General features: G+C 43.3%; 1 protein-coding gene across 2 annotated transcripts in view; it reads left to right on the top strand.

The window, feature by feature from the left end:
* The first annotated feature begins 313 nt into the window (after positions 1-313).
* LOC135914280 (uncharacterized) overlaps positions 314-21,494 on the top strand; it is a 37,363-nt gene continuing 16,182 nt past the window's right edge. The window contains exons 1-2 of one of the 2 annotated variants that reach the window (XM_065447063.1): positions 314-427; positions 15,956-16,738. In XM_065447063.1, coding sequence (XP_065303135.1) covers positions 16,082-16,705 — 624 coding nt within the window. In that variant the 5' untranslated portion in view covers positions 314-427; positions 15,956-16,081 and the 3' untranslated portion in view covers positions 16,706-16,738. Of the gene's footprint in view, positions 428-15,955; positions 16,739-21,494 lie in introns of those variants that run through there. The other variant, XR_010568263.1, reaches the window with a different exon arrangement.

The following is a 21,494-nucleotide window of genomic DNA, read 5'->3' as shown; positions in this document are numbered from 1 at the left end:
GGCTCTCTATTACGGTTTCGTAATTAAAATAGCACATATTTAAAAATCTAGAATAACCTATGTATTATATACTTAAAAGAAAGATCCATCCTGTAGTCCTGCAAAACAAACTTTCTCTTAGCTGTATGGAGAAACAGTTCGATATATCCAAATATAACATATATGAATGTTTTCATCCTCGCATTGGAGATGCATTGTTCTATTTGCCGGAGACCGCAGAAAACGGTGGGAACTGCGAAATCTACTGTTTCATTGTGCTCTGTCTTGTTCGCTTTTAGCAAAAAAATAAACCATAGAAATGACTCCAGGTAAACTGAAACCCCTCGAGCAGGTTTCCATTTTCTTGTGACCTACTTCCTAGTTGCGAAATTTTTGGCTTGCGTCTGCGACATATGGCCTCGTACCGATAAAACAGGAGACCTGCAAGGTATTTATATTTGGCTTAGCATGGCGCGCAACAAGAGCATATTTCTCGCTGTTCCTATTGGGCGGTTTTTTATTGTTGCACGGTAGGACAACATTATATTGACACGTGTACTTATCTTTATGGGGCGACCACGTTTCGCCGCTTAACAACTGTAATCGCACAGCGAGGGACGCGCCTGAATGTATCCGATGTTTCTGGAAAGTTATCGATGCTTCTACCTGGCTGTCTGTTGTCGCCGAACCTTGTGTTATCTGATTTCATCGCGTAACGCGAATGGTGTAGAACTTTGTGGAAGGCACACGGGTCCGAACGATTAGTCTGGAATATTCGACGACTGCTCTATAAAAGCCGACGCACTTGACCCGCTGATCAGATTTTCGACGATCGCCGACCGTGTTCGCCGCTATCGTTGTGCTATAAGTGTAGCCTGTTTTGTGGGCACAGGTTCGCCCAATAAAAGTTAGTTTTGTCTATCACAGTATTACTACTGTGTTCTTAACGTCACGTGACAATATCTTGCTTTACATCTTAAAATACTTTCATGAAGCGTGTTAAGGCAACGATATTACGCAAAGTGCTCCGACACATCTTGCACTTACCTATACGTGACGCATGTTCCCCAGGAAATTGTATTTATTGTTGTTTCATGACACACAGGCACCTTTGCAGCCCTTTCTGCAGCACTGAGAAATCCTATTCTCCTCTGCAGGAAGTGTTTTACGTGAATGTCTTTTGGGGGATTTTTCTGAAATATGCATGACTTGTATCAATCGAGCAAGGTCGCCTTGGAAATAATAATTTTGTCAATACTATATTTCAATTGGAAAAAAAATAACATGCTACACAACGAGGCTGAAAATTATTGGCCAGCGAATGCCATTGCCATACGCAGCTATTGATGTGCGCTGACCACCGAGAAACCAAATAAGAGAACGTTTTGACGTGCTTACCCTTCGCTCGATCAATCGCTAACAATTGTGTCCTGGTAACGAAGAGGTGTCGAGAAGGAATTTAAGAGCCCAGCTGGACCAACATGCATCCATATTTTAGGATGCTTGTGGTTATTGTATATGAAAGGCTTAAAGATAATTTTCCATGAACATGACACGAAAATGCAACACAATATATGTGAACAAAACATTACTACCTAGCAGGTACCATATCTTTTTTTTGATCCAGTAATCAGTAATGCTTTAATTTAACTAACCCTCCGAGGTGGCCCGGTTGCTATCGCATTGCGCTGCTGAACTTAAGGTCGTGAGTTAACTCGCGGCCAGAATAGCTGCAGTTCAGTAAGCGTGAAATAGAGAGAATTTCGTGCGCCAAGCATCGGGTGCATGCTAAAGAAGTCCAGCTACCCGAAATAGATCCAGGCGCCCCTCACCATGGCATGCTTCATAATCAGAATGTGCTTCTTGGATATAAAACTCGGAAAACAAAATAATTTTATGCACATTTTACTTCAGCAAATAGCTTTCGTCGTAGTAATAGGCATTTTACCTACTTAGTGGTAATGCAGGTCACAAAGCCTGGAATGCACACCTGTTCATGTGCAGTACATATTGCAGTAAGTGCATAATAGATTTTATGGTAGCAGCAATACTGCGCAGTTTCTTTTTTTTCAGGCTCATTAGCAAGAACTTTGAAATATACCCACCCAGCCTTATCAATTATATGGTAATTGCGATGAATAGAGAAACAGGCTACTGCTGATTATAACTCGCACCAGGAACCCTGATTCCATTAATTATTTATTGCCTGGAACACATAATTGCATTTCTGCTATACATCGAATAAACACCTAGAGTGTTCTTCAAGACTAGTAGTTTAATCGGGTGCTATCTGGGACACCTGTGATCGCTAAATATGCAGCCTCTTTCATTTATATTTACTGAGATATTCTGTCACACTCAGGACGCTCAATGCATCAAATAATATGGAGCCCTATGCACTGAAAAATTGTACACGAAAAGTTCGGCGGAATGTAACATTCCATTGAACGTACTGTCTAATAAACATGCCACCCTGGCCATTGGAAAGGTACGGTATAAAAAATAAATGGCTTATCAATCTAGCAACATATGAATCATATATTCTACCATGAGCATAATCCGAAGCTTTTTTCTGCACTTATACCCGTTATCAACTTCTTTTAAAAGTTTTCTTGACTTTCAACGCGTACGGTTTCGCCTTCCACTGCCTAATTAACACAATGCTTGCGTGCGACTAAAAACTTATTTTCGATAACAAAATGCTGGGGAAACAACGTTACCATGTGCTGTCAGAATTTACTGTTTCCAATTACCTGTGAAGCGAAGTCGGACTTTCCTTTCAAAAGCTACATAAAAGCTTGTCATCATCATTATAATCAGCCTATCTTTATGTCCACTGCAGGACGAAGGCCTCTCCCTTCGTTCTCCAATTATCCCTGTCTTGCGGTGGAGGATTCTAAATTGCGCCTGCAAATTTTCTAGTTCATTTTTTACCTCCAAGTTTCTGCCGTATATTTTAGCACCAGTAGAATCTGATAATTGTACACTTTTCTTTTTAACAACAATGGTAAGCTGGCAGTCTGAATTTGGTAATGCCCAGTGTATGCACTCCACCTCATTTTCATTCTTCTGTAAATTTTCTTCTCATGATTAGGGTCTCCAGCGAGTATTTGACCTAGCTAAACTTACTCCCCTGCAGACTTCAGAGGCTGACTGCCGATCCTGAAATCTTGTTCCCTTGCCAGGCGATTGAACATTTTTTCTATCCTGCATAGTAATTTTTAACTCCACTGTTACACTCTCTTGGTTAAGGTCTCGAATCATTTTTGTAGTTCGTGCGCAGTGTTCGTAAATAGGACAATTTTATCTGCAAACAAAAGCTTGCGGAGACATTTTCCATTAATCCTATCCATCAGTCTATCAGCTCCAATAATTCTAGACTTGCAGGGACTCGTATGGGAAATATTGTCTTCTTGCCTACACCTTTCTTCTTAGGTAGTGTTCTACTTCTCTTGCGGAGAAGGAAGGCAGCCGCGGAATCTTCGTGGATATCTTCCAAGATATTCCCGTATGCCATCTTTACTTATTTATGATGCAATACCTCTAATTCTGATGGTATCCGTACTGATTTAAATGATTTTTCATAATCTATTAAACCCACATAGAGAGATTCATTCTACTCTCTGGCCAGCTGAGCAGCAGGAAACGAAAGAACGCTTTATTGCGTGAGACATGTATTTATACACAGGCAGACCAGGCTTGCGCATGCATAGTAACAGTATTCTTGATGGCGTTGCCCCTGGTAATATCTTCCTTCCTTTAAAGAGAAAAAGAAAAACAAAGGAACGTACCAGGAAATAATTAAATTGACATAACTGAATTGAAAAAGGGTAGCGCTGCGGCTCTCTCCGCTGTCGTGTGCTTCTACATAGTGCTTCTTGCGGTGCGTGTTGCTTGTTGGTCTACAGTTGAGGGGAAGAGTGAGGAGCCGCTAATGCACTCTCGGTCTACTGGAAGAAAACCTGTCCTTCTCTTGGTCTACTGTGCTCTCTCGTGCGTCGTAGATGCTGTCCATTCTCTCTCGCAACGACATAAGAGCATGGTGTGCTTGCCGGGCCTATGACGACTGCTACTGCCCAAGTCTCGTGCCTCGTATCGGAAACAGTAAAATGGGTGCCAGTGTGAATATCCGATAGATTTCGCATAGTTGAGCAGTGCAAGGTGCGTTGTTTGAGCCGTAATTTGTCGAGTTACCTTCGAACGTTTCTGGTAGGCACAGTTCGCGGTTCGAGGTGGCAGTCTAGTACTGGCGGTTTAGTCCTCTTCTGACGGCCCATGAGCCTCCACGCGGGTTACTTTAAGCAGTCGTTCGTTGGCATGTTCCTCCATTCCAGCAAGGCATTGTACAACGCCAGCGTTCCACACCGGCATTTCTTGACCAGTTTCTTTGCTTTTGGACGACCCTTTCAGCCGTGCCATTACCGTGAGGGTAATGTGGACTGGAAGTCGTGTGGACTATTCGCAGTTGCGTGGGAAAGACGTGACAGCCCACATTATTGAACAGATGTCATTATTGCTGCATATCTTTGCCGGGCTGCCCTGAGTGGCGAACATTTGCATGCACACATTTTCCACTCCTTACCTGTCGTAGTTGTTCAGTGGCTATGGTGTTGGGATGTTGAGCCCGAGGTAGCGGGATTGAGCACGGACGAGGGCTGATCACGACTGCTGAGCACGAGGTCACGATATTGAATGCCGGCCACGGCGGCCGCATTTGTCTTCGCACAGCGAAGACAATCTTGTAGAAGAAAGTGCATTTCCTCTAGACATTCCCTATTCGACCTAATTCCACAGTCGTTCTGAAATCTTCATACAGGAGTCTCGACACTTGTATATTTGAAAGTTACTTGTCAAATAGTAACATATTACCCTCTATAAGCGAATTTTATTTTCACCCAAATACACATGTTCACCTCCGCAAGACTATCAACTTATCCACAGAGACGCAGAAGATTTTTGGCCCGGATGCTGCAGTAAGGAAGATGAAACTGAAGCAACCATAAGTAATAATAATATTTGGGGTTTTACGTGCCAAAACCACTTTCTGATTATGAGGCACGCCGTAGTGGAGGACTCCGGAAATTTTGACCACCTGGGGTTCTTTAACGTGCACCTAAATCTAAGCACACGGGTGTTTTCGCATTTCGCCCCCATCGAAATGCGGCCGCCATGGCCGGGATTCGATCCCGCGACCTCGTGCTCAGCAGCCCAACACCATAGCCACTGAGCAACCACGGCGGGTTCAACCATAAGTAACGGCGAACTACGAGGGACACCTGAAATTCCGTAAGAGTCATCAAATGAATTTACCAAGTCCAAGTAAATAAATTATGCGGCCTTAACTGATCAAGGCAAGCATGAATTAACGCAATGTGCTTATCACGAACTATGAAACCTATGTCTTTTTTTTTGGAAAGATTATTTCCTTCGTAGGCTACGAACGCGTATGTCACGTAGCCGAAGACATTTTTTTTAGTTTGATAAGTGCCATACATAATATCGTGCCTTTCGTCACCACATTTTACCAATTTTATCATCCATACGACGCAATCGCCAAAAAGCGACAGTCTGAAATAAGTAGCTCTTTGTTCGCATCATCCCTGATTCCCACACTAATTATTGACTACTGAGGAAGTAAAGAGACCAAGAAATATTGTATGGCATGGTGGAAAGAATGTAATATATGCTAATACACAACTCCTTTCTGGAGCTTCTCAGACCTTGAAGTGGTTACGAGCGTTCGGCCAGGATTAGAAACGTTCTTTTCTCGTAGACTTAGGCGGCAGCTAAGAAACGTTGCTGTCAGGTTTCAGTGCCTGTCGTATTGACCGTTAGTCACATATTTATTGTTTTTGTGTAATGATGTATTTCGGGCCCTACCTGTGTTGTATTTTGCTTTGCTGTGCAATGTTAAGTACATGATGAAGGTGAAGTTCAACGAAAATGGTCTTGAGTAAGGCGCAGGCCTTGTGTTCAACAATATTTACGAATATAAACTGAGGTGACAGCCTGAGCAAAGAGAAAACTCACTAGGAAGTCATGCTTCCCATTCCCATTTGCGACCCCCTCTTGCAGCAGCGCTGTCTGTCGTTCCGAATGCCGACTTTGATCCGTTAGCACATATTACTCAGATGTTACAGTAAGTTAAACAAGCGCTCTTGGGCGTCTCTGTCTAAGCTTCCATAATTTCCTGGGCACAAGGCGTCGATTGAAAACAAACGCTTTTCCTGGATGTGCAAGCTGGAATTGTGGTGGGAATTATATCTGTTGCTTGCGATGTTTCCTAATACTGTGGCACCACAACTTAAGAAGCAACAATATGTCCCGCATTTGGTCAGAATTCATAGCGCACTCTGCCTCCTACTTAAGGCGGAAGTCTTTCTAGGCTCATGGTGAAGTTTGTGTCAGCACACCTGACCGCCGGAGTGTCCGCCGAAGCGTCATCACGCCATATGCAGACACAATAAAGACAGATAAAAAAATTGAAATGTCTAATTAAGGAGTGTGCCATAGAGGTCTATGGGAACTTCGTTAGACAGGATACCAGACAGCTATCGCAGGAGACGAAAGATCTGATTAAAAAACGCCAATGTATGAAAACCTCTAACCCTACATTAGAATAGAACTTGAAGAACTTTCCAAGTTATTCAACAAGCGTAACACAGCTGACTTAAGGAAATATATTATGAATAGAATTGAACATGCTCTTAGGAACACAGGACGCCTAAAAGCAGCTAAGAAGAAACTAGGAATAGGCAAGAATCAGATGTATGCCTCAAGAGACAAAGCCGGCAATATCATTGCTAATATGGATGAGATGTTTCAAGTGGCAGAGGAGTTTTATAGAGATTTATACAGTACCAGTGGCAGCCACGACAATAACGGAAGAGAGAATAGTCTGGAGGAATTTGACATCCCACAAGTAACGCCGGTAAAGCTTGGGAGCTAAAGTAAAGCTTGGGAGCTATGCAAACGGGGAAGGCAGCTGGGGAGGATCAGGTAACAGCAGATTTGTTGAAGGATGGTGGGCAAATTCTTCTAAAAAAACTGGCCACCCTGCATACGCCATGCCTCATGACCTCGAGCGTACCGGAATTTTAGAAGAACGCCAACAGAATCCTAATGCATAGGAAAGGGGGCGCCAAAGACTTGAAAAATTATAGACCGATCAGCTTAAGGCCTAATACTTTGCCTACAAAGTATTTATTAAGGTAATCGCAAGTAGAATCAAGAACACCTTGGACTTCTGTCAACGAAAGAAACAGACAGGCTTTCGCAAAGCCAACTCAACAGTAGACCGTATTCACACAATCAATCAGGTGATACAGAAATGTGCGGAATATAACCAACGCTTATATATAGCTTTCATTGATTACGAGAAAGCATTTGATTTAGTCGTAACCTAAGAAGTCAAGGAGGCATTACGTAATCAGGGTGTAGACGAACCGTATGTAAAAATACTGAAAAAATATCTATCACCGCTCCACAGTCACCATAGTCCTCCATAAAGAAAGCCACAAAATCCCAATAAAGAAAGGTGTCAGGCCGGGAGAGATCTCTCCAATGCTATTCACAGCGTGTTTACATGAGGTACTCAGAGACCTAGATTGGGAAGTTGGGATAAGTGTTAATGGAGAATAGCTTAGTCACTTGGGATTCGCTGATCATATTGCCTTGCTTAATAACTCAAGGGACCAATTGCAAGGCATGCTCACTGACCTGTAGAGGCAAAGCAGAAGGGTGGGTCTAAAAATTAATCTGCAGAAGACTAAAGAAATGTTTAACAATCTCGGAAAAGAACAGCAGTTTACGATAGGTAACGAGGCACTGGAAGTGGTAAGGGGATAGATCTACTTAGGGCAGGTAGTGACCGTGGATCCGGATCATGAGACAGATACTCAGAAGAATAAGAATGGACTGGGGTGCCTTTGGCAGGCATTTTCAGATCATGAAAAGCAGGCTGCCATTATCCCTTAGGAGAAAGGCGTAAAACAGCTGTGTCTTCCCAGTACTCACCTATGCGGCAGAAACATGGAGGCTTACGAAAAGGGTTCTAGTTAAACTGAGGACGACGCAACGAGCTATGGAAACAAGAATGATGGGTTTAAAGTTAAGGGATAAGAAAAGAGCAGATTGGGTGAGGGAACAAACGCGAGTTGATGACATCTTAGTTGAAATGAAAAAAAAGAAATGGGCATGGGCAGGACATGTAATGAGGAGAGTAGATAACAGATGGTCATTAAGGGTTACGGACTGGATTCCAAAAAAACTAAGCGTAGCAAGGGGCGGCAGAGAGTTAGGTGGGCGCAAGAGATTAAGAAGTTTGCAAGGACATGGCCACAATTAGCACATAACCGAGGTAGTTGAAGAAGTATGGGAGAGGCCTTTGCCCTGCAGTGGGTGTAACCAGGCTGATAATGACGATGATGATAAAAGATTGGAAAATGATTGATAGTGACAGTTAGTGAATCATAACGTTATAATAGAGAGCGGTGGAGGTTCATATTACTAGTAATGACTGATAATGACTACTAATGACTTGTAATGACTACTAATGACTCCGAAATCACGAATATGTCTACCGGCGGCTTGCAATGATCACAATTATTACAAATGACTAAAAAGCTTAGTAGGGAGCAGTAACGACTAATAGTGACTTAAATTACTTGTAATGACTAGTAATGACTATGAAATGAGGCGCGAATAGACGATTTAGAGAGCCATAGCAGATGATCCAATTTAATCATTTATGGTCTTGCGCAATCGGAGAAAGAGGATACAGAATCACTTGAAAAGGCTGTCAATAAAGATATTTTTCAGAAAATTCTTGAAATTAATGACATTGATATAGAGCGCATTCACAGGTTTGGCCGACCAAACACTAAAAAGCTAAGACCAGTGATTCTCAAGTTAACGGACTCGCGGAAAAAATAACAATTCTAAATATAGGTTATAAACTAAGAAATGCTGAATATTCTATTGGCGAAGATTTCTCGCTTAGAGTACGTGAGGTGAGAAGAAAGTTATGGGCAAGTGCAAAAACAAACCGTGGAAAGCATGATAAAGTTTCTTTGGCTTTTTATAAACTGTATATCAATAACGTGGTCTATGTGTGGGATGAGAACAAAAATGATAAAGTACTTCTGCAAAAAAAACGAAAACAACAAACCAAATCGCCCTTTGCGGCGCAGTTCCATGCAAATGCAGTATAAAACTTGAGCAGTAGTATCGAAACCAGCACTTCATCACACTTCTACAACGAAACCGTTAGTCATGTTACTCGTGCTAAGACAAAGAGAAAGTACCTGAGACTTTTAAATATCAATGCCCGGAGCGCATTATTAACAAAAAAGGTAGTAATTAAGTAAAAAGGTAATTGAGCATGACCCACACATTTCAGTCCTTACTGAAACTTGGTTGCACAGCGACATAGCAGACGACTTAGTCTTTCCTTTAGTAAATTTTTTCGCAGAGACAGAGAAACCAGGGGCGGGGAAGTAGCAATCCCTGTTGAATCTTCAATTGAGGTAGTGGTACTCGACTGCTTCCGCTATCTTGAGTGTTTATGCTTAAAAATACCTTGCTAGGGTCATAGCTTTATTCTGATAGCATGCTACAGACCACCGGATTCTATTCCTGATTACGTAATTAAATTGCGACAGTATATGCATCTTGTCGCAATTAGAAAGCTTTTTTTGCACTGTGATCTTAATTTACCCAGCGTCGACTAGGAGCGACTGCAAGGAACTAACAAATTCAACAAAAATATGAATATTGTCTTTGATATTATGCTCACTCATGACCTGGTTCAAATTGTCAAACAGCCCACTCGCAGCCAGGGTTCTCATTGCTCGACATGAGATCTGGCCTTTATAAACCGAGATTTTACAGAACTGTCATAGTTGAAGAAGCTTTATCAGACCACAGTCTTGTATATATATTTGCTTCTCATAAAACTAGCATACGCTATTTTAGATATTACGAAAGAGCTGATGATGCTTCTGTGATTGTGAATACGGAAAATTGCCTGAGTGATTTCGCTGAAGAGCATGATAATGTGTCTTTTCTTGGAAAAACGTATGCTGATATGTCGAATTATTGTTTGAATACATACGTACTAAACAAGCGAAAGAAAGTGCACAAAAGTACACCCTGGGTAACGCGAAAAAATTATTCATTTGAAACGGGAACTAAAACGGGCTAAAAAGTCCAATCCCAATTCTATTATCATAATTGGTATCAAAAACAATCGCACACATGCAATGAACAAGTCTAAGGACTTCTTTTTCACACCAACTTTGCCCAACCTAATGAATAATGAACCAAGAAAATTTAGGGACTACTTGAGCCTTGCTGACAGGCACGTGACGCAGGTTTCGGTTGATGGCATCTCTGTTACAGATCCACAAGTTATCGCTGAGTATTTCAATACTTATCTTACCTCAGCGTTTTCGAAAGCAAGTACAACCGTGAATCTGTGTCACGGGGCATTTTTAGCATCCCAGGTTTGTGTTATTTCATATCACGGTGTAGTCGCAATGCTGTTAAATCTGAAAACAAGATCCACTTGCGGTCCTGATGGTTTGCGCAATATTTTTCTTCGTCGTTATGCCGAAACTATTGCTAAATTTCTTGTTATTTTGTTTCGAGGTTAACTATTAAGTGCAAGGCTACCTGATGAACTGAAGACAGCTCATGTTATACCCGACTATAAAAAAGGTGACTGTTATTAGAAAATTATCGCCCAATATACTTAACATCTTCTTGTTGAAAATTATTCCAACACGTTGTAGCAAAGCGCACCATTCAATTTTTTGAGGAAAACTCTATACTCTCAAGCTTTCAACACGGATTTAGAAAAATTTCTCTACTGAGACACTATTGGTCATGGTCGTTAATTCATTTGCAGCATGCATAGATAATAATGAACAAATTGACGCGATATTCTTATATTTTAGTAAAGCATTTGACATAGTAATTCATGATAAATTGTTCTATAAACTCATAAATATTAACCTTCCCGCCATTTTAGTCTCTTGGGTTTCCGATTACTTACATAACCGAACGCAGTTTGTTTTAGTTGATGGTTTCAATTCCTGCAGTCTTCCTGCAACATCAGGTGTGCCTCAAGGAAGTGTTCTGGGACCCGTGCTGTTTCTTTTATATATAAATGGCATTGCCTTTGAAACAGTTTACCAATTACTAAGTAAAACGTACTAAGTAAAACGTACAAGATAGCCCTGGACCTCCCGGAATCGACGAGCACCGAGCTCCTGGCTCAGCTGGGCATATACTACACCTTAGAAGAAATAGCCGAAGCACAACGCATCTCGCAGCTCGAACGCCTGTCCACCACCAAGACGGGAAGGTACATTATGAACACGCTCGGCATAACCTACCACAACCAGCACGGCCAGAAAATGCACGGCCTCAAGGAAGTGTTCTGGGACCCGTGCTGTTTCTTTTATATATAAATGGCATTGTCTCCGTATTTACTCCTCGAACTCAAATTAGGTTATTTGCAGATGATGTTGTTTTATTTCGTGTAATCAGAGGTGTGCATGATCAGGTTGAGTTGAGTCCTAATCTCAATAAGGCATCTAAGTGGTGCACAGGTTTTGGCATTACTGTTAATGCCGATAAAGCTGTTTAGCGTTGTGTAACGCTTAAAAAAACTCCTAAGTATACTTATAACCTGACATCTCTTGCTTTGAAACAGTTTACCAATCACTAAGTAAAACGTACTAAGTAAAACGTACAAGATACTAAGTAAAACGTACAAGATAGCCCTGGGCCTCCCGGAATCGACGAGCACCGAGCTCCTGGCTCAGCTGGGCATATACACCACCTTAGAAGAAATAGCCGAAGCACAACGCATCTCGCAGCTCGAAAGCCTGTCCACCACCAAGACGGGAAGGTACATTATGAACACGCACGGCCAGAAAATGCAAATACCCAACAAAATCAGAGAGACCATTACGGTGGCAACCATACCAAAAAACGTGCACCCCGATTACAACCAAGGTAGAAGAAAGGCAAGATCCGAGGCTCTGCTCCGTTCATTCGGCAGAGAGAGAAACGCGCGCTTTCTCGATGCAGCCGAATATGCGAACGGCCAAAAATACACCGCCGTAGTGATAGACGCAGAGTGAAAAATCAGAACCACATGCAGTGTATACACCAAACACTCGGAAATAGCAGAGGAAGTAGCGATTGCGCTGGCCCTCACAGAACAGGAATGCGAAGTCGTACTAAGTGACACGCAAACGGCAGTAAAGAATTATGCCAAATGTCGAATTTCTAAGGAAGCCCTGTCCATTCTCGCCAAAGCGGGCAGATCCAAAACCGCGAGTTCGAGGATCATATGGTTCCCCGCGCACGTCACCACGGAAGGCGACGCGATCCCGAACCTAAACCTGACGGCGCACCGGACGGCGCGAGACATGACCCACCGCGCCGAGCCGGGCAACGCCTCTCGCACGATAGCGAACGCTTCTCGAGCAGAACGGGACAGGCTCAACAGATACAACGATATAACCAGTGCATATTTGAACGCCAGAAGGAAATACCCACCGCCGAGTCCCAAATTGAACAGGAGGCAGGCCGTCACCTGGCGACAACTCCAGACGAACACCTTCCCTAATCCATTCCGTCTGAAACGTATCTTCCCAGATAAGCATCAGGACGACACGTGCAAATTGTGCCAGGAAGGACCAGCAACACATGCTGTGGGAGTGCAATGTAGTTATAGGAGGGATGGCAGTTACTCCGGAGACCCTGTCGTCGAGGTGGGCCGCCGCTCTGCGTAGCTCAGACCTCGGAATTCAGATGTGGGCAGTCCAGCAAGCCCGTGAGGTGACGTTGAGGCAGGGCCTTGACGTTCCCCCGTGGGAGACCTGAGCCCGGGTCGCGTTAAACCTTGCCGGACGTACAAGAAAGTTCTATTCATCCATCCATCCATAATACTAATCTTAACGTTAAAAACTTAGAAAGGATTCCGCGTAAAGCTGTCAGGTTTATCTATTCTAAATTTAAGTATACTGATTCTCCTTCTGAGCTTATGAAAGCTAACAACATTGAACTACTTGAATCGACAAGAAAAAAAATGTCGTTTGAATTTTTTTAACTTACTTCTTAATGATAAAATGGCTATTGATCAGACACAGTTGCTTTCCCCTTTAGCCACAAGACCTACGCCACATTACCAAACGCACTTTGTAACCCCTTACTTTGCAATACCAGACATTTATAAGTTTTGGTTTTTCCCACGTTCTGTGCCCGACTGGAATAGCGTAACAGAACCTTATGACGCACTATATGACTAGATGATTGTCGTTTTGGGTTCTTTCCTCTGGTACTATCATGTTTCTTTTCTTGTTGTTCTCTTTTTGTGTAATAGAAATATTTGGTAAATTGTATTGCCCATCCTGCTTGGGCCAGATTGGTCTGCAGTATGTAGTAAATAAATAAAAATGACGAATGTGTTCAACGACAACTTGTAACGACTGCAACTGATTAAAACTGCCTGTAAATGCTTAATAATCGCCAGTAATGACTAATAATTACTGAAAAAAATTGTAATGAATGCTACTGACTACGAAATGACAAATATGTCTAACGACGAATTATAATGACTAAAATGCTTAGTAGTGACCAGTAATGACTAATATGACTGAAATGACTGGTAATGAGTACTGATGGCTGTGATATGACAAACATGTTCAACAAAGGCTTGTAATGACCAGAGTTGATTACAAATGGCTAAAAATGCTAAGTAATGAGTAGTAATGACTAATAATGACTGAAATGACTAGTAATGATTACTAATGACCAACATATCTAATGACGAATCGTACCGGCTACAATTGATTACTAATGACTAAAATACATACTAATGAGGCGAATGATAGGAGGAGGAAGAGTAGCTTCTTGCCGCTCACCTCTTACGAATTTTTATGCCTCTGTAATTTTCACCTGTTCACCTCTGTAATTTTTATAAGAACACTGATCTAGCAGTGCTGCAATTTTAAGGCAAAACCTTTCTACGCTCACGGTAAAGTTGGTGTGAGTACACCTGACCGCCGGAGTGTCCGCCGAAACGCCATCACACCATATGAAGACAGAATAAAGCCAGAATAAAGAATGAAAAAGAATTGATAGTGACAGTTAGTGAATGATAATGCTATTAAAGAGATTGGTAGAAGTTAATAATGAATAGTAATGACTAATAATGGCTTGTAATGACTACTAATGACCCTGAAATGGTCAATATGTCTAACGACGGCTTGTAAAAGCCGCAATTGATTAGAAATTAATACAAATGTCTGGTATTGAGTAGTAAGGACTACAATGACCACTAATGACTTGTCGTGACTACTAATGACTACAACATGACCAATATGTCTGACGACGGCTTGTAATGACCACAATTGATTGCAAATGACTAAAATGCTTACTAGCGACCAGTAACGACCAGTAGTGACTGAAATGACTTGTGATGGCTAGTAATGACAATTAAAGAGCAATATGTCTAACGAAACTTGCAACGACTACAATTGAATAGGAATTACTAAAGGATGCTTAGTAATGATCAGTAATGACTGACATGACTACTAATGACTTGCAAGGAGTACTAATGACCTCGATATGGCCAATATGTCTAACGACAGCTTGTAATGACCACAACTGATTAGAAATGACTAGGAATGACGTCCATGTTACCATATTTTTTCTTCACATTTCCTGTAAAGTGCCTTGACTTATGTTATGTACCTATACCACTCCTGGACACTGTCGAATTGTACCATAGGGGGCCGGGCTTCGTCAAGCTGCAGTAATGCAGCTTTTTCCCGCCACCCCTTTCTCTCTTTGTTAAGAGATGAAATAAAACTTTGATTTGATTTGAATGTCTAGAAATGAGTAGTAATGACTAAAATTATTATTAAAACTTGTAATGACTACAAAGGCCCACGAAATGACAAATATGTCTAACGACGGCTTGTAGTGACCACAACTGATTACAAATGACTAAAGATGCTTAGTAATGACCAGTTGTTACTGATAATGACTGAAATGAAATGTAATTACTATAATGACTACGAAATGACCAATATGTCTAACAACGAATTCTAAAGACTACACTTGATTAGAAATGACTAAACATGCTTAGTAATGACCAGTAATGACTTGTAATGACTACTGATGACTATGATATGACTAAAATGTCCGACGACGGCTTCTAACGAACAAATTCAATTACAAATCACGAAAAATGCCTAATAGTGCGCAGTAGTGACTAATAATGACTCAAATTATTTGTAGTGACTATTAATCACAACGAAATGACTAAGAATGCTTAGTAATGACCAGAATTGACTAATAATGAGTGAAACGATTTGTAAAAGCTGCTAATGACTATGATAGTACCAACATGCCTAACGGCGCCTTGTAATGAGCAAGATTGTTTACAAATGAATAAAATTCTTAGCAGTGAGCAGTAATGACAAAAAAACAAGAGAAACCGAAGAGCTAAAGATACTGAGGTGAATGATAAGAGGAGCAAAAGTAGCCTTCCGCCGTTCACCTCTTAAGAAATCTTACGAGACCATGCAATTTTTTTTTTGAAACAGTGATTCAGGCGACATACACGGACAAGACTGCAATAATCAGCAGCACACGCGTAATACGAAGACATGGGAATGTTCCCCACCTGCAGCAAGTTGTTTTTTCATCCACATTCATTGTCCTTGATTTATTAATTTTAAATTCAAATATTAGGCACTAGTAATTGTCCCTATGTTGTGTCTGGTGTCTTCGTTTGTTGGCTTTTAATTATATATATATATATATATATATATATATATATATATATATATATATATATATATATATATATATATATATATATAGGTAGCATATGGGCATATGTGGGTATCCCGGATCAAACTCGTACGTGGCCACGGTGGTTGACCCCCAGGGCAAGATCCTGAATGCGGCGTCTATACAACGTTCGACGGCGTCCGTCGCAGAGCAAGTCGCAGTGGCGCTGGCTCTGTGCGAACCCGGGCGCACGCATATCTTCACGGACTCCAGGTCGGCGGCGATGGCCTTTCTCGCCGGCTCTGTCTCGGCCGAGGCTGCGGCGGTGCTGAGGACCCGTAAGACAGGCACGGCCGGTCATGTCATCACTTGGTTCCCGGCTCACATGGGCCGGAACGTCTCCCCCGGCTCGATCAACCCTAATGAGCTGGCCCACGACCAGGCGCGAGGTCTCATCAACCGCGCCAGTCCGAGGAGCCCGGCTTCGCAGGGGATCGACCGAACCACGGACCCGCTGCTTACTTTCCACGAGATCACTACTCATTACCAGCTGGGACGCAGACAGTATCCGGCTCCTCACCCGAAGCTGGGCAGACCCCAGGCCTCGGTGCTGAGAATGCTGCAGACGGGCTCCTTTCCGTCTCGCTCGAGGCTGAGCCACTACTCTCCAGGTGTGGATCCCCGCTGCCCAGACTGCGGCGAGGAACGGTCGACCTTGAACCACATGCTGTGGCAATGTTCTGCTTTGCGCCACTCGCCTTTAAACCGGCAAGAAGACTGGGATGAAGCCGTCAAGAGCACCGACCTTCAAGTCCAGCTTCGGGCTGTCCAAAGGGCCTGCGACAGGGCTGAAGATCACGGTCTTCCGCCCCCGGCGCAGGTGCGGCCCGCGACTACGACACGGTAGTTCCTTAGGACCAATTAAAGTTTCTTGTCTGTCTGTCTGTCTGTTGTTTTAAGTCGGAAGGGCAGCTCGTGCAGTCACTTTCATGTGCCTAATATTGTAGGCCGCTTTCCTCTTGACTCCCGTTTACCGACACTGCAGGTAAGAACCGTAACTAAAAGTCATACGATCTATTCCAGACAGCAAAAATGAAAACATTGATTTATCCCTATATATGTTACTATACATATTGTCATCGAGTATATAGCTTTATTGGATGCGCATACTATACAATATTTAGAAACTGTGAAATGTTTTGTCGTATTCCTCCTATCGGAAGCTGAAGAGAAGGCTTATAAAAGCCACAGGTAATCAAATGCTTGTAGGGATCACTCTTATTAATATCTTTACGTTCTAGAACAGCTTTTCGCATGCTTGTAAAGAAGGAATGTAAGGCACCATTGCGTAGAATATGGTAAGGCTAGTACGTGTGGTATAAAATATTGAAGCGTTTTGAAATGCCTAAGCGGTCCACGTAAGTTCTAAGTATATATAAAACACATTACACCCATATTTCAAATTGAGTACGTATGTTTCTAACGATATGAGCTCAGGTCAATGACACTGTGCTTGTTTCCTGCAAATTTTCACAGCCACCTGGAATCTTTCAGGACGTCTCGTGATTACTGCGATAATGCTTATAAAGAAGCTCGAGACATTTACTCACTGTTAGCACCAAGGACATCGTGCTCTCATTATGTCAGCGCGTATGCGCGGTCTTCATGTTGAGTGTGAAGAGGTCTCTGAACACGTGCATTATTGATGCCAACTGGATGCACCGTCACAATCAATCACCTATGCTGTGGGCAGGGCAGTTCGATGGCGTGAGCGTTTGTGAGCAGTTATTGTGAGCCGCTGTGCGCGTACCATTATCTGGCACAGAACAGTATAGGCGGAACAGTCTATGCGAAGCTAAAGCTATTAACTGCTTTTTTCGGGCGGTCACACGTTGTGTGTAACCCATGTGCAATGCCTTCAACACAGCTGCGGACGCTTCCCATCGGGCCCCGTTTCTAAGGTCCTTTATCGAAACGCTAGGGCATAATCTCACTTTCAATGCTTTAGGTTCCGACGACGCTGCGAATTCGTTTGCTCGATCATACCTCATTTTAGTTTGCGCTAAAGTTTGCGAAACGCAACCCTACATCGTGCATTCCTACAGAAGAAAATTGATTAGACGAAAATACCGCTAATGTGAACCTCAGCAGAAAAAAAAAACTAATTGTAACCATAATTTCTCCTATAATTCTTTTCAATGATGCCTCTTAGCAATCTTGCTTCAACACCCGCAACTTTAAGTCTAGTTAGTTTTATGAAGCCATGTTGGGCAATGCGAAGGATAACTGCATACGTCAAAGAAACAGGTTCCTTACTATGTAAAATATTCAAATAGTTCAAACTGTTAAAGTAAACCAGTCAATCATTTATCCCTGGATACCTGTATTTGATGCCATGAATACATGCTCTTTAGGGCTTGCATTCCAAATGCTTCGAATATATCGCGCGTGCTTTGTTTCTATATCCTACCATTTAAGTACTCCGTATCTTGAATGCATGGTATCTTTTTGATGCGAAATTGACAAGTGGCCCATCGAGCAAAAAGGCCGGCGTCTGTTGTCTGTTGCGTCTAAACGGCACATAAACTTGCACTGCAATTGGCTGCCACGTCACGTCCCGAACCTGCACCTCGATGGAGCAGTGAGATAACGCGGCAGGTGTTGCGTGAGGGGAGAGGACATCGCCGCAAGGCTTGTCAGCCTCGCTCTCGCCACGGAAAGGGGGTGTTATGGAAAGCTGGGCAAGTTACGTAAGTTCGAGAATGAGACTTCTCACAGCAAAACACAAGTCATTGACCTGGTGACAGTGAGGAGGAACATCTACTTGTCAGCTTTCTCTACCGTGAAGAGACAAGTGTAGCACAATCAAGGCGCAACGACGTCCAGAGCCTCATGGAGCACACACATGGGCAGGGCTGTGCTCGTGCACATGCGCCTTCTGATGTCCTTGGGTCTGAGCGCTCACCTGTTGTCTTTAGGCAGCCGGAACAACCTTGCAAGGCTTGTTTTTGAGGTATTTGTGCACCACTGCACGATGCAGGAGTGGTACGAGTCGTGAAACGGGTGAAACATCGCGGAGCACAAGCACACAGCTACCGAGGACCACGAAACGGACGAAACTACCCACGCCGATCAACGCACATCAGCGCACGCTTCACGATAAGAGCAGATAACGAAACTTGAAACGTCATGCAGCGGGCTGAGCTGGCGCCGGGCCGGCGGGGCCGCACGGCGTGCGCGCGGAGACAGTTGAAGGTGAGGGACTTGCGAGGGAGTAAGGAGGGAGGGTAATTTGAGAGGAGTGGGGGGGGAAGGGTTCGGCCACCTGGATCGGCGCGCGTGCGCGCGACGATCTACGAGGCCATGCAAGGGAAACGGATTTTCGGGTTCGCCCAATACAGAGATGGTGTCAATTACCTCTGCCACCTAGAGTGCCTCGATGCGCGCGCTCCCGTCCGCCGCCGTGCAGGGGGAAAACAACCGCGTCGTCTGCTACGGCGTCCGCCATTATGATGCCCGCTCCGTAGGCAGTCAACGGGCGTTGCGCAGCTGCATGTACAGTTCGCTTTGATAGCATGTGCTGCTTTAATGATATGTCGAGAACACGAAATTTTCCCATCAGCAGTGTGAAGGTATCAATTTATTATTCTGTCGATTTCGTTTTTAAAGCGGAATTTCCAACTGGACTTGCTGGCAGCCCAAACTGCCATCCACGCCAGTCGAGCAGACCTTAAAAGAACGTCTTGTCGAGCTAGCTGGTGGCTGTTCACCTTGGTGAAAGGCACGAAACATACGCAGGAACGAGTCCCACCGTCTTTCGCTGTGTCTGTGTGTGAGTTTCGTGCCTTTAACCAAAGCCTAAAGACCGTTTGGCTGCCACCTGAAACCCGTATTTGTTTAACAAACCGCGTGCCGCCACGGGACAAAAGAATAATTGTCATCGCACACCCTACTTTCAAATCTTGTTTTCGAATCAGTCATCAGGTAGCCCATTTACAGGCTGAATGCTGCAACGCTGAGTAGAAAGCAATGATCGTAACAGTCGAATAACCACTTTGCGGTTGAAACGAGGCCGTGTGTAAGTGATGTTCTGCCAATATTGAATGGTTGTTTCGGGGTCACGGAAACTGCAGTGAATGTGGCAGCTTTTCATTTGTGTCTGTGTTACCTGCGCTACCATTTCCAAATTTTTTAACGTCACATATTTCAACTAATATCACATCCGAGGTCTTTGTTTGTGATTTCGTAGCATCGGGTGTAATGAATCCGTGGTAAAGGGCATCGGAAATTTCGACCACCTGAGGTTTTATTAACATGCACCGATACCGACCTAGTACACAGCACCATACGTTTATAACCTCTATAGAAACTCGGCCGCTGCGGCTGGGTGGCTCCCACGTCCTGAGGATCAGCAGTCGAGCGCCATAGCTACGGAGCCTATACATCCGGGCCGCTTTTATTGCTTCATTGTAGTTCGAAACGTAATTTATATTTGTTCTGCTGGATATTACACACTAATACTACGAAATGAACCATTTCTGGCGCATCTTCATGTTTAGCTTTAGTACATGGCATGCGCTTTCATTGAAAGTATGATATTATTTTGTGTCCTTATTCTGTTCAGCAGTGCTTCCATAGTTATTCTTAATATTGTTTTGAATTCTTTTACCTTGCTGTAAATATGCAAACGAGGGTAAACAAAATATTCAATGCATACAAGATTATTTGGTGCCTTACATGTGGCTTATATAGCACTAAATCACGACTCTCACGTTGTAATTGACTATAAAGCCTTGTTGAGCATATTTTCTGCACGAATATATTGTCAACTGGTAGTTGCTATGAACCGGTCATCGATGCTGCTAAACTAAAGTGGCCATACGGCTTCTCAACACTGAGAAAAAGTGCATTCAATACATAGCAATTACTGATGTGATAGCTTGTTTATTTGGTCGGGAACGTTAAGGATTTCAAAAAGAACAAGCGCTACAACTCACTGCAAATTAACTGCAGCGCATGTCTTGCTTACATGCCCAATAATTCTTGCAGCTTCGAGTTGGCGCAGGTGAACGCGTAGCCTTAATGTTGCATGTTGCCTTAACGCGTAGCCTTAATGTTGCCTTAATGTTAATGTTGCACGTAGCATGTGTTCCAGAGATTCCTTGTCTCGCTGGCATGCCTCCAGACTGCACTGGGCCCTCGTGATTAACTATTCTGTCACAGCCTTTAGGGGAGACTTCAGGGTGAACAGGTTGTCAGTCCAGGACGTGATTCCTTTAAAGTGCTCTTCGCAGGATGTGAGCAAGCTCATAACTTCAGCGCTCGGATAACCTAAGTTCTTATCATCATGAACATACCATTTTAGTGCAGCTAAATACCCATGCTCATGGCCCATCGAGCCCTGCATTGCAGCCCTGTCCTGCTGGCAGTTTTTCGTTGTTCTTTTTTTAAAATTCCTTTCACAAGATAGCCACCAATATGGTGCAATATGGTGCACTCAACTGAAGTCAGTGCTTCAAGGTTCGATTCTTAAGGAAATTGGAAATCTTCCAGTCACTCCGTGAGTGGTTCGTGCACTGGGGCACGCAACACCCGGGCATTTCGGACCAGAAAACGCCGTGCATGTTTCTCTCTCAACCGACCGTAACGAAATGAGGGAAGCGCAATTGCGGCCCGCAGTCGGAAGGCGGCACTGA

Source organism: Dermacentor albipictus, chromosome 8 (genome assembly GCF_038994185.2).
Source record: "Dermacentor albipictus isolate Rhodes 1998 colony chromosome 8, USDA_Dalb.pri_finalv2, whole genome shotgun sequence".
In the NCBI taxonomy this organism is placed as follows: Eukaryota; Metazoa; Arthropoda; class Arachnida; order Ixodida; family Ixodidae; genus Dermacentor; species Dermacentor albipictus.
Note: the sequence above shows the minus strand (reverse complement) of the source record. Positions and strands in the feature narration are given on the sequence as shown.